This window comes from Procambarus clarkii, chromosome 1 (genome assembly GCF_040958095.1).
Source record: "Procambarus clarkii isolate CNS0578487 chromosome 1, FALCON_Pclarkii_2.0, whole genome shotgun sequence".
NCBI lineage: Eukaryota > Metazoa > Arthropoda > Malacostraca > Decapoda > Cambaridae > Procambarus > Procambarus clarkii.
The window spans coordinates 47,120,288-47,133,935 of record NC_091150.1 but is presented as its reverse complement, the minus strand read 5'-3'; the positions used below and the strand labels follow the sequence as shown (position 1 = coordinate 47,133,935).

Genomic DNA, 13,648 nt, shown 5'->3' with positions numbered 1-13,648 from the left:
GGACAAACAAAAAATTATTGTGATTCTAATGGTGTCAAATGATGTTTATGAACTTAAGTACTATCCATTTTGTCTTGTGGTTATACCCTATTGGATATAAGGTTAGTTTCAACCAAGGGCTGGGAAAGTTCGTAGGTAGTGGTTGGATACAAATTTTGATTCTATGTCATTGGTAGCCTCCCCATGCAGCAGCTACCAAGTTTAAGGTAATGGATTAAAAATAGAGGATGTAATAGTTTTGGTTTTGTTTGTGAGTGAGTAGTTTTTATGTTTTAGATCACCTTTCTTGTCTCCGCTGTGAGGAGGCCAGATTCTGGTCCTGGTTCCCAGTAGGTCTATACAAGTTTCAGGCTTTGTATGGGTTGGAAAGTCCATGGATACTAGGCCTAAGCTTAGTTATTAGCAGGAATGTGTTGTGACACCAAGCATAGTGCCTCCTATGCCGCCAACACTCGCAGGTGGTCCCCCTTTCGCACTCTCAGTTTCCGAGTTAGGCTCGTCACTTGTGGGATCAAATTCATAATCAGAGCCTGAAAAACGTTCCCCCTAATCAATAAGAAATTCTTACCTTTCCAATGCAGCAATAATTTTGGCCCGGGTTGCTTGCTTCCTGTGTGCATGCAACTTTCTGGGGGGAACCCCGTCGGCTCCCCGGAGCTACACCAGGCTGATATGCTAATGTCAGACTTTGGCATCAGTCATGTGTGTGGAGTTCTAGGGCCTACCAGGGACCATGGCCAGAACCTGGCCCCCTCAGAGAGGCAAGGGGAGCAATGGCCTATAGAAACCCCTGTGTGGTTGGAAGTATTCTATGTCTGCCATCGACCGGCATTCCAAAACAAACCCCTATTCTGGTTAAATTGCTACCAAAAGCGGAACTAGTGGATAGACCTCCCCAACAGAAAACAAGCAAACTAGTATGATGTCACACGTCACCGTGCCGCTGTCTGCGCAGCTTCCCCCTCCCCAGGAGGGGGAAGGGGGAGCCCCAGACCTCTCACACCGGCTATCCACCCATCAGTTCTTCGGCTGATGCTATAGGCACTGGTTGTGTGCTCCGGCTCCATTAGTTGTTTCAGCACTGTACCTAGAGTGTGGTGTCTGTCTTCTAAGTGGTGCGCGAGCCGGGAGTGAGTCTCCAGTGCTCGGGCTGCATGCGCCTAGGGTTACCTTCTCTAGGTGCCCTGTAAGTACTGCCCTTGGGGCTTGGGGCCACCTTCCACAAGTTCCATGGGTTCTGCCACTGCTAGGCAGTTTACTGGTTGGTTTTCGACTGCCCTTTGTGTGCTCGGGTGTTCTGTCTCCCTTGTTCGCTTTAGGGTAAAGGGCAGTTTTGCACTGGCGGGGCGCAGGGTGCTGCGCAGCTTGTTTTCACCTATATGGCGGCTGGCTCTGTTCCGCCAGGGTACGCTGTCCTCTTGCGTGGTTTTCTTTTTATTTTTGTTTATCTGCCTGGTGGGGGGGTCTGCCTTTGTTCTTGACCCCTGTGTCCCTTGTGTTCTGAGTATTATTCTGGTGGTTCCCCCTGCTAGGTCCCCGCGAATGTACACGTCCCGGGGGTTCAGTTCTTAGAAAGTTGTTTGGTAGCTTTGTGCGCCGGTTAGCAGTACTCTGCCTGGGATTACCTGAGCGCGAGTCCTATTATAGTAAACGCTCGGGAACGTTGGAAACCCCTTGGGGCGCGCGGGTCCGATGGATGTGACCCTGGAGTCCCCCCTCGCTTCCAGCAAATTTAAGGGTTGCTCTCACCTCTTGTCTCAGGGTGATTGTTTTGCCTCTGCTGCCTGTGAGGTCGGTGACACCTTCGACCCGGAGTCCTGCGAGTTTTGTTGCTCGTTGTGGCTCGGTTAACCAGTTGTGTGCTGACATATGCACTAAGCGGGTGCAGGCAGCAGGGGCGTTGCACGTTGAGCTTTGGTGGTGGCAATGCTCTCGTTTGTTTGCTACCCAGGAGACCCGGGGCTGCCCCATTTTGGTTGGTGTTGGGACTTGGGGGTGTTGGTTGCTTTGGTTCCTTTCACGCCCCCTTGTCTTTCCCCTGGTTTCCCCCTTTCTACCTCCAACCGGTTCCTTACCGTCTGTGGGTTCGGGGTCTGGGCGGGGTTTGATGGTTTTGAGACTCGGGTGGTCTCGGGGAATTCCCCTTCCAGGGTAGTGACGGGCATTCGAGCCTGTTCCTCCAGCCGTGTTGTAAGAGACTGCCAGTGGGATCCTTCCTTGGTATATTCGCGCCTGCCCCGGTTTTCTGGTGCGGTCGGGGCTTATGGGGGGGGGGGACAGCTCGGCCCTGGTGCTGGGGAAAGGCTGACTTGGGTGGCCTAAGACCCCGTAGGACCCCGTTTTTTTTTTCTACCCTCTAGGCGGGGCTTGCTGTTACGGAGTGGGGTTTTTCCTCCCCCCCTCGCCGTACAGGTTGTTGGGCGTTGGTCCCTCCCCAAGCTCAGTTCCTTATCCTCCGAGTCGGTTGGTTCCGTCCTGTAGGTGGATGCTCTTCTCCATTGCTTCCTCCTCTCGGGTGCGACTGTGCCTTTTGTTTGCCTTCGGGACTGGTGTTTGCTTCTGTGTTGTCGAGGGTTCGGGTAGGTTTTCGCTACTTCCCGTATTATTGTAACGTCTGTCAGCTCCTAGTCCGGGTCTCCGGATTGGGCTACTCGTGGCCCAGTTGGGTTCCCATTAGGCTCCTTGTCTTCACTTCGTTGGCCCGTTATTTTGTTGCTGCTTACTCTTTTGGCTCCTGTCTCATGTGATGGGTTGTTTTTTCTACTTAGCAGTTCCCTAGGGTTGCATTCTCTTCGGCTACTTTTCTTGTGCAGTAGTCCTGGTTGGCGCCTTCCCGCAGAGCGGGCTGTGCGGTTCGGCCCGCGTGTCCTGCGCATGTGCCATGGGTGTTTGTTTTGGCCTGGGCGGTGTGTTTCAGTGCTGGTGTTTTGCGCCCTTTTTTCTCGGGTGCTTCGCCTCTCGCACTTCTCCCTTCTCCGGTATGTGCCCCGTCGCTCCGGGGGTGTCCTGGATTACAGCTGTGGGGAGGACGCCGAGGTTTTCCCCATGTCATGGGTGTGGGCCTCCTTCTTCGTCTCTACCCTGCTCGCCTGCGGGTCCGGCTCTGGCTTCTTCACCTGGCAGTGCTTCCGGGATCTTCTTGGCACTGTTGGGTCGTGTCACGTTCGTGCCTCCGTTTGACAGGTGAGTTTCTGCGGTCTGGTGTCTTTCGGGCGGGCGCTGGATGCAGAGATATTTATATGCATTTGTTTGCATATAAATATGCATATTTGTATTTATTTCGGTATATTTATGTACAAATATGAGACCGTCGGCACACCGGTGACTGTCCCTTTCAACCCTTCCAGTCCCACTCATATGCATGTCCACCCCATGCTAGAGTTATTCAGGGGCCCCCACCTCTTTCGTGTTATGAGGTGTGTGGATTGTGGTGCTGGTTATGTACTCACCTGGTTAGGCTCGCTTGGTTGTGCTTGCGGGGTTTGAACTTTGGCTCTTTGGTCCCACCTATATGGAAGGGCATGCAGGATAGTACCAGTGTAGAGCAGTGGTGCCATAGACATAATCGGGGAACACACTATAAACATCAGAGGTCTGCGGTTGTTAAACATCCTGCCTGCGAGCATAAGACATATTGCCGGTACATCCGTGGACATCTTCAAGAGAATACTAGCTTGTTTTCTAATAGAGATTTCTGACCAACCTGGCTGTGGTGGGTATGTGGGCCTGCGGGCCGCTCCAAGCAACAGCCTGGTGGACCAACCTCTCATAGGTCAAGCCTAGCCTCGGGCTGGGCTTGGGGAGTAAATGAACTCCCAGAACCCCATCAAGCAGGTATCGAGCAGGCATCTCCGCTGTCGGTCGCCTGTGCAGGTTGCTGGGCCTGCTGAGCTCTGTTGTGTCTCCGTTGGCCCTGTCTGGGGTCAGCCTGGAGTCTGCCTGCACCATTCTCTTCCTTCACAGAGACAAGTTGCCTCCTGCGTGTTGCGTGTGGTGCATGTAGCTGCTGCATGTATGCATTGGTGACATGTTTCGCGGTGGCGTGTCCTTGTTCCTGTGTCAGGTTGTGGTGTGACACTTTGCTGCTGTTTTGTGCCTGGGGTTTGCTTGTGTTATTTTTTGTGGTCTTCAGGTCCCTGGCTTGGCCCTTCTTTGTGCGTGGGGTTCTGTCCACGCCTGATTGTCCGCCCCTGGTTGTGTTTCCTGGGGTTTGAGCTTTGGCTCTTTCGTCCTGCCTCTCCCCTGTCCCTTCCCTGGCATCTCCTTTGCTCGGTTTTGCCTGCACTTGCTGCTGTATGGCGGGGGGGGTGGGGTCGGTTTCCGCCGGCTCCCTTCCTTGTGCTTTCCCTTTGTTTCCTCCTCTGCCGCAGGGGTTTTCTTTGTGCGTTCCTTTAGCTTGTGTCATATGGTGCGCTTATGTGTCTTGGTCTGTTTTCGTTGCTCGTACTCCTTGGTTCGGGCACTGGTCTGGTGGCAACCCTTACACCTTCTTTGGTTTTCCTGGCTTGCCCTGCCTGTCTGCTTTTCAGGGTCATGCGATGTCGGACCCGTCGTTTCTGATCTCCTAGCGGGCTATCTTCTTGAGGTTATCTTGAGATGATTTCAGGGCTTTAGTGCTGCTTTAGTGCTGCGCGGCCCGGTCCTCGACCAGGCCTCCACCCCCAGGAAGCAGCCCGTGACAGCTGACTAACACCCAGGTACCTATTTTACTGCTAGGTAACAGGGGCATAGGGTGAAAAAAACTCTGCCCATTGTTTCTCGCCGGTGCCTGGGATCGAACCCAGGACTACAGGATCACAAGTCCCGCGTGCTGTCCGCTTGGCCCGCATTGGGGAGCTTTCTTTTCGGCAGACATTCCATCTCCTTATTTGCCGGCTTGGGCTTCTTTGATGGTCGCGCCCGAGATCTTCCTGTGCTCGGATGAGACTTGTCGGGGCTAATTACGTTCTGCCTCGCGTGTCTTGCCTCCGGTTGGTGGTCTGGTGGCTTCATTGTTGGTGTCCCACCTGCATTCTTCTTCTTGGCGGCAGTATGGGGTATTTTGGCAGTCCTTCCTTTTCCTCCTGTCCCTTCTTAGGTAGCTGCGGTTGTTAGCGTCTGCTTGGTTTTTATGGTGGGGGTTGGAAGCCGTCATCAACACATACTGTCGCCTCGTTTCTTGCGGCACTGGCGAAGCCGCTTCGGCTTGCTTTCGATCTTGGTGTTGATTCTGCACCGTTAGTAAGCTGTCTCGTGCATTGTTTCACCTCCGGCCTGTTCGTGCGCCGCTTGCACCGACCTGGTCTCTGGTCAGAGTGCTCTGTCTTCTCCTCGGTTGGTGGTGCCCCTTCGGTTCAGGTTGGTTTCTCGACGGCTCTTTTTTTTTTCCTGTTCGCATTTGCCTCTGGGGGTCGGGTCGCTGGGCTTCTTGCTCTCCTCCACAGGTTTTCTGCTTCTTCAGTCTTAGCGTTTTGGTTGTTCGGTGGCAGCCGTCTCCATCTTTTCTGGCACAGGATGGGGCTGCTGTGTTCCGGAGGGGTCCTTGGTTTGTTGGTGCTTGGTTGGTCGGGCCGGGAGTGCGTCATGTGTTCAATGGCAGCCCTCCGCTGTTATTTGCGTGCCACGGCCTCTATGTCTGGGGCGCGCTTTGAGTTGATCTGGTTCCGTTCTTCCCTGTTCGCAGGTGAAGGTGTCCCGGGTTGTCCGCCATGTTATTGCAGCTATCCTACCTGTGTTTTTTCCCTATGCCTGTGGCGTTCGTGCTGCTCTTGCTGCAGTCTGGGCGGCGTGTCCTTGCTGTCGTTCGGGCATGGATCTTTTGGCGTTCATACAGGGGTCTAGCTACTCATTTTCTCGTGTTGTTCCCGGGCCCTTTCGGGGTTGTCGCCTTGGGTTGGTGTTAGCAGCCAGTTGTCTCGCTTTCGTTGAGGGGTGCGTGGTGACCGCCTCCCGGTTCTGTCCCTTTGACCTTCCTCTGTGGGTAGTTAGCTCGGGGAGCTGACGGGTCTCCCTTCAGAAAACCAGTGTTGAATGTAATGAAACCCCATTTTCTGGGTGAGACCCGGAGGCTCCCCGGCAGCCCTCCCTCCCTCAGGTCGACGGTTTTTCGCGTGTTTTGCCATCCAGCCTCAGAACTGACGGGTGGATAGCCGGTGTGAGAGGTCTGGGGTTCCCCCTTCCCCCTCCCAGGGAGGGGGGAGCTGCGCAGACAGCGGCGCGGTGACGTGTGACGTCATACTAGTTTGCTTGTTTTCTGTTGGGGAGTTCTATCCACTAGTTCGGCTTTTGGTTGCAATTTTAACCAGAATAGGGGTTTGTTTTGGAATGCTTACCTTTCTGGATGCTTGACCCTGTCGATGGCAAACATAAAATGCTTCCAACCACACGGGGGTTTCTATAGGCCATTGCTTCCCCTTGCCTCTCTTGAGGGGGCCAGGTTCTGGTCGTGGTCCCCGGTAGGCCCTAGAACTCCATACACATGACTGATGCCAAAGTCTGACATTAGCATATCAGCCTGATGTAGCTCTGGGGAGCCTCCGGGTCTCACCCAGAAAATGGTGTTTCATTACATTCAATGCTGGTTTTCTTCCCGCTTGATGAGTGTGTGTTAGCCATGGGTGCTACAATGAAACTGCTGTCCTGGGCAACTGCATGGTTACGGAAATCACAATAGCGTGATGCATCAAATGAACAAATCCGCAAGGGTCGTGACGAGGGTTCGAACCTACCTTCCGAGAGGATCCCAGACTCGCCTTAATCGACTGAGCTATGACATGGTAAAAGCATTGCAACCGGGAAATCAACTTGACCTTCCACGGATCCTGCAGTCTTTCCGAGACACAAACCAATGTTTTACACAATTCCCCCATGCACCCGAGCTTTGCCAATAAGCTATTCTACCTCTTCGCCCTTATTTCATTTGTTAATTTGATGCATCACGCTATTGTGATTTCTGTAACCATGCAGTTGCCCAGGGCCTCAGTTTGATTGTAGCAACCATGGCTAACACACTCATCCAGCTGGAAAAAGCTGCTGGCACACAGGAAGCAAGCAACCCAGGCCAAAATTATTTTCATTTTGTAAAAATGACCCCTCCAAAGATATCGTCTGTAAATATGTGGTACACTACCGGGGCGTCATCTCTGTGGGATCTGTCCCACAGAGATGCATAAAGTGCATAAAGCTTTATGCATGTACTACATGCATAAAGATGCCAGCAATAGCTACGCTACTGGGTGCTCCAATGGAAGTGCCCTTCGTCTGTCTATATGCCTTTATATCCTTCGAATTGAAGGAGGATATCCCTCATTACATGGAGTATGCCTTTCTCCAATAACTACCTCTGAGGCATTTTCCATACTCCTGCTTCTTGTAGTTGTTGTTTTAATCCTGTGTTTTCATCAAAAAAAGGTTGCTACCACTTTGGCTGCCCCCTTCTGTGATATGCTCGGGTAGAGCATATCTATTGATCATATCCACATCCATTGAGAAAAGGCAGGCTCCTCCTAGAACTGGACCTCTGATGCTGGCTATCTTGTTTAATAAGTCTGTTGTATCTTGAAGGCGTTTTGGTAGGAGTTGTAGGAGGTTGAGGAGGGCTGTACATATCCAATCAACTGGTGTGGTAGGTAGATCACAAATCTCTTGAGAGTTATTAGAGCAGTTAAAGAGTTAAGCACTGCACAGTTGTCTACAATTTTGAGTAGGTAGATTATGATGATGAATTCCAACTCTCCATCTCCATCAAAGCTAAATAATAAGAGGCAACTGTATCAGGTATAAAAACCAAACGACAAACAACTAAGACAAGGATACCAACAACTTAGTCACCTGTGCACTATACAAATGGTGATATACCGACATGAATAAACACCAGACGCATGTATTGAGGAAAACATTAAAGGCACGAGGTATATCTTCAGACCAATCTGCTGAAGGAAGAAGAGCTGTGGTAAAACACCCAGGTTCAGACAGCAGGCCAAACAAGCCAGAAACCTAGGCCAAGTCTGCCACCATGGATCCAGAAGTCACCCAGACCATGAAAATTTCTAACATGGAAAAATCTGGTTTTCAGTAGGCCATTAGGACTCTTATATGGTTGTAACTGTTAAATGGAACATCTACCTGAGTGAGATAGCTTGAAGCCACTGAGGCCCAACCACAGACATTTCATTGCATTCGACACTGGTTTTATATTTACTGTATGTCTTTCCTATTGATATGCACGATTTTTACAGGAACGTAATTTTCCGACAATCAAGGGATGCTTAATACTATTACGATATGTAATTGAGATACTTAAAAAATGTTCCTACTTTTAACTTGTTCATTAAAGATATTAATAAATATAACCTGTTACAGGAGTTAACTGCAGAGAAGTTGAGTTTATTAGCACAGCGAGAAAGTGAATCAAGAAAATTTAAATCGGATATGTCTCGTATGCAGGATGAAGTGAAGACTTTCCAGAGTAGAAATCAATCCTTAGAACTCAAGTGCGAACGATCCAATGACAGAGTCAACGAGCTTCAAGCCAAACTCGCTGAAGAACAGTGAGTGGTATTTATGCATTTTATAATATTCATAATCATTAGTTATAGAAAAAAATATTTTGAGAAATAATTGCCTAAACTTAATGGCTCAATCTTTTTTCAAGTGAGAATGGCAAGGAAACCATTTAACAAGCATCCCAGCATTGTATGTAACCAGATGCCCCTTTCTAGTTGAGCCCTGGTGGGCACTGGAAGCAATCTTGCTGAACTTATTGTTTGCCCTACTGGGAGCATAACTGGATACTTGGAGAGGGTTTTGAAAATTCCTTTACTCCCTGACCTTGGCCTTCTTCTTGAGGTTATCTTGAGATGATTTCGGGGCTTAGCATCCCCGCGGCCCGATCTTCGACCAGACCTCCTTTTTGTTACACCCCTTTTTCCCAGGAAGCAGCCCGTAGCAACTGTCTAACTCCCAGGTACCTATTTACTGCTAGGTAACAGGGGCATCAAGGTGAAAGAAACATTTTGCCCATTTGTCTCTGCTTCCACCGGGGATCGAACCCAGAACCTCAGGACTATGAATCTGAAGCACTGTCCACTCAGCTGTCAGGTGCCTGGCCTCAGGCCAGGCACTACTTGTGATAACTTAGTCTAACTAGATATTGCTTGGAGTGGCCCACAGGCCTACATAGCCACTAGAACCCGGTTGGCCCAGCACTTCTTTCCAGAACTTATTTATTTTTCTTGATGACTTCCTCCTTTTGTTTCAACAATATTTCTAATGCATGCTGGGAGAGTAGTGATCAACCATGGATCAATGAAATTCAAGCAGTGCTTTTTTATTGTGCCAAGCCACCTCTACTCCTCACTGGTTTTATTCAGCATTTCTTTCCCTAGTTTTTCAGTCTCTTTTATTGAAGAAATTTTCATGCTGGTTTTTGCATATGCAAACAAAGCTGTGATTAGTATTTTTATCTGTATCCGAGATAAGCAGGAGAGAGCAGTGGTGCAATGACTGTACCCTGGGGTACAGAACTTTTTACGTCACTTGCACTTGCTCTTATTTGTTATTTGATTTAGTTACTCTTTGCATTGTATTTGACAAAGTTGAAAATCCAGTGGCTTACTTTCACTTTATTCCTATTGATCTCATTTATGGGCTATCACTACATGGTCACACATACTATTGTCGGAGCAAGCACGGTACTATGGGAGACTAAGTTCTTCACGGTGGATGATTCAGATTTTTACTTTGTTGACTGTTACACTGTGGGTTGAAACAGTTAGAAAGTTATGGATCCATCTCCCTACTTTGCCAGTATTTCCTTTTGTGTGCAATAACACCATGGTCACATTTGTTGAAGGCTTTTGCAAAATATGTGTATATGACATCTGCATTTTGTTTTTCTTTTAATGCTTCTGTGATTTTTATTAATGGTTGAGTAACTGCAAAGTACAGGATCTTCCCCACTATAGATCCATATTGATTTGGGTTGTGAAGTTCATTGTGTTCCATAAAATTGGACATTTTCTGTGGAGAGCCCATTCGACTCCTCGAAGCTATACTAGACTGATGTGTATGTATTTGACTGTGGCAACTGTCATCAACGGAGTTCTAAGCCTACCGAGGACCAGCACCAGAACCTGACCCCCCCTCAAGAGAGGCACGAGGAGCAGTGGCCTATAGACACACTCATGTAATAGGAAGCAGTATATGTCTGCCATCTACCAAGTCAGGCACCCAGAAAGATGGGAATTCGAAAACAAACTACAGCTGGTTAAAATTTGCAAACCAAAAGCCAAACTAGCAAGCAGAACTCCCCAATCAAAAACAAGTAAACGAGCATGATGTCACCACAGCCGCTGCGCAGCTGTCTGCACAACTCTCCCCTCCCTTGGAGGAGGGGAGTGGGTCCCAGCCCTCTGGCACCAGCTACCCTACCTCAGTTCACAGGCTGAAGTGTAACGGATTGTGTTGGTGGCAGTTGATTGATTCTGTCTCCAACCTTTTGAACCGTACTGCATAGCGGTGTTTATGTTGTGTGTTGGTGGTAATTACCTAAGTGTAGTTACAGGATGAGAGCTATGCTCGTGGTGTCCCGTCTTCCCAGCACTCTTTGTCATATAACGCTTTGAAACTACTGACGGTCTTGGCCTCCACCACCTTCTCCCCTAACTTGTTCCAACCGTCTACCACTCTGTTTGCGAAAGTGAATTTTCTTATATTTCTTCGGCATCTGTGTTTAGCTAATTTATATCTATGACCTCTTGTTCTTAAAGTTCCAGGTCTCAGGAAATCTTCCCTATCGATTTTATCAATTCCTGTTACTATTTTGTATGTAGTGATCATATCGGCTCTTTTTCTTCTGTCTTCTAGTTTTGGCATATTTAATGCCTCTAACCTCTCCTCGTAGCTCTTGCCCTTCAGTTCTGGGAGCCACTTAGTAGCATGTCTTTGCACCTTTTCCAGTTGATGTGCTTCTTAAGATATGGGCACCACACAACTGCTGCATATTCTAGCTTTGGCCTAACAAAAGTCGTGAACAATTTCTTTAGTATATCGCCATCCATGTATTTAAAAGCAATTCTGAAGTTAGAAAGCGTGGCACAATCTTCGCACAATATTCTTTATGTGGTCTTCAGGTGATAGTTTTCTATCTAGAACCACCCCTAGATCTCTTTCTTTATCAGAATTCTTTAATGATTTCTCACATAATATATAGGTTGTGTGGGGTCTATATTCTCCTATTCCACATTCCATAACATGGCATTTATTAACATTAAATTCCATTTGCCAAGTGGCGCTCATGTACTTATTTTGTCCAGGTCATCTTGAAGGGCATGACAATCATCTAAGTTTCTTATCCTTCCTGTTATCTTAGCATCATCAGCAAACATGTTCATATAATTCTGTATACCAACTGGTAGATCATTTATGTAGATAATAAAATATCACTGGTGCAAGAACTGAACCCTGTGGTACTCCACTTGTGACATTTCTCCAATCCGATACATTGCCTCTGATCACAGCCCTCATTTTTCTATCAGTCAGAAAATTTTTCATCCATGTTAGAAGCGTACCTGTCACTCCTCCAATATTTTCCAGTTTCCAGAACAACCTCTTATGTGGAACTCTGTCGAAAGCCTTTTTTAGGTCCAGATAGATGCTGTCAACCCAACCATCTCTTTCCTGTAATATCTGTTGCTCAATCATAGAAACTGAGTAAATTCGATACACAGGATCTTCCAGATCAAAAACCATACTGTCTGTCTGATATTATATCATTTCTCTCCAGGTGTTCTACCCATTTAGATTTAATTATTTTTTCCAATATTTTGACTATTACACTTGTCAATGATACCGGTCTATAATTAAGGGGGTCTTCCCTGCTTCCACTTTTGTAGATTGGAACTATGTTAGCCTTTTTCCACACATCAGCTACAACTCCTGTAAACAGGGATGCCTGAAAAATCAGTTGAAGAGGAATGCTGAACTCAGGTGCACATTCTCTCAGAACCCATGGTGAAACTCCATCTGGACCAACTGCTTTGTTCTTATTTAGCTCCTTGAGCATTTTTTCCACTTCGTCTCTAGACACATCTATGTGCTCTATGTTGTTCTCTGGAATTCTTATTGTATCTGGTTCCCTGAAGATTTCGTTTTGTACAAACACACTTTGGAACTTTTCGTTTAATGTTTCACACATTTCCTTTTCATTTTCCGTGAATCTATTTCCCATTTTCAACCTCTGAATATTATCCTTTACCTGCAATTTGTTGTTTATGAATTTATAGAATAGACCTGGTTCTGTTTTACATTTGTCTGCAATCCCTTTTTCAAAATTTCTTTCTGCCTCTCTCCTCACTGCCGTGTAGTTGTTTCTCGCATCTTTGTATCGCTGGTATGTTTGGGGGTTCGGCCTCTTCCTGTATTGATTCCATTTTTGTGTCTTTTGGTCTCTGGCCCTCTCGCACTTTCTGCTGAACCAATCCTGTTTCCTAGTTCTGCTTCTCTGTTTTGGTATAAATTTTGTTGTGCCTTTTATCATATATTTCACAAAACCTGACATACATCTCATTCACTTCCTTGCCTAGCAACAAGTCTGTCCAATTATACTCACTAAAAAATTTTCTAAGGTTGCCATAATGTCCTTTCATAAAGTCAGGTTTTTCAATTGCATCGACTCATATTTTCTTCCAGATTATAACGCATTGCATACTTTATTCCCAAAAAGACATGGTCACTTTTACCCAAGGGAGGAAGGTACTGAATGTCAAATATTTCTTCCTCCTTCCTGGTAAATATCAAATCTAGCATGGAGGGAACGTCCCCTTTCCTCATCCTCGTAGCTTGTTTAACATGTTGATACAAGAATGTTTCCAGGATGAGGTCTACAAATTTACAGGTCCAGAAATCTTCTGTTTTAGCTTCACATGCTTCCCAGTCTATGGATTTCAAGTTGAAGTTGCCGACTATCAACAGTCGTGAACTATCGTTATCCGCTCTCACTATGATCTCTCTCATTATTGTTATAAGACCTTCTCGTTTACTATCTAGCTCCTCCTTTGACCATGTGCTGCTTAACGGTGGACTATATGCATTTATGATCATTAGTTTATCATCCTCATGGCAGATCTCTAGTGCTATTGTGTCAACTTCTTGTGGATTGGCAGTCACTATTTCGTTCACCTTTAGGTGTTCTTTCACCAGCACAGCAACGCCACCGCCTTTCCTGATTTTTCTGTCCCGTCTCCAAATTGAGTAGCCCCTTGGGAATATGTCCTCATTTAAAATAGCATCTTCAAGTTTTGTCTCCGTGAGTGCAACAATGTCTGGTGTCTGCAGCTGTATTATATCACTTAACTCCAGTATCTTTGATCATACTCCATCTATTTTGGTGTATGCAATCTTGAGGAACTTGTTCCCCCTCTTCTTATTTTTCACTCCCCCTTTCTCTAATGATTTTGTTGGTTTGCCTTTATGTACCACTTTACTGGCCTGCCTACCCCTATCACTTTGTAGAAAAAAGAATTGGTTTCTTCTTCATTCCTGCTCTCATTTAAACGTTTTGCCTCGGCGAGGTTCAGTTTCAGCTTCTCTATCTTCTTTTGAAAGATCTCGTCTTAACGACCACACTTTCCCATCCTCATCACTTTGTAATTTTCTAGCATTCCTTAGT

The 13,648-nt window shown here is 47.2% G+C and overlaps 1 protein-coding gene across 2 annotated transcripts in view; it reads left to right on the top strand.

Moving 5' to 3' along the window:
• The window catches only part of LOC123773290 (E3 ubiquitin-protein ligase TTC3), a 241,840-nt gene that overhangs the window by 171,932 nt on the left and 56,260 nt on the right, over positions 1–13,648 (top strand). For both annotated transcript variants that reach the window (XM_045766935.2, XM_069307431.1), the window contains exon 29: positions 8,341–8,528. In XM_045766935.2, the coding sequence (XP_045622891.1) occupies positions 8,341–8,528 (188 nt within the window). The remainder of the gene's footprint in view (positions 1–8,340; positions 8,529–13,648) is intronic.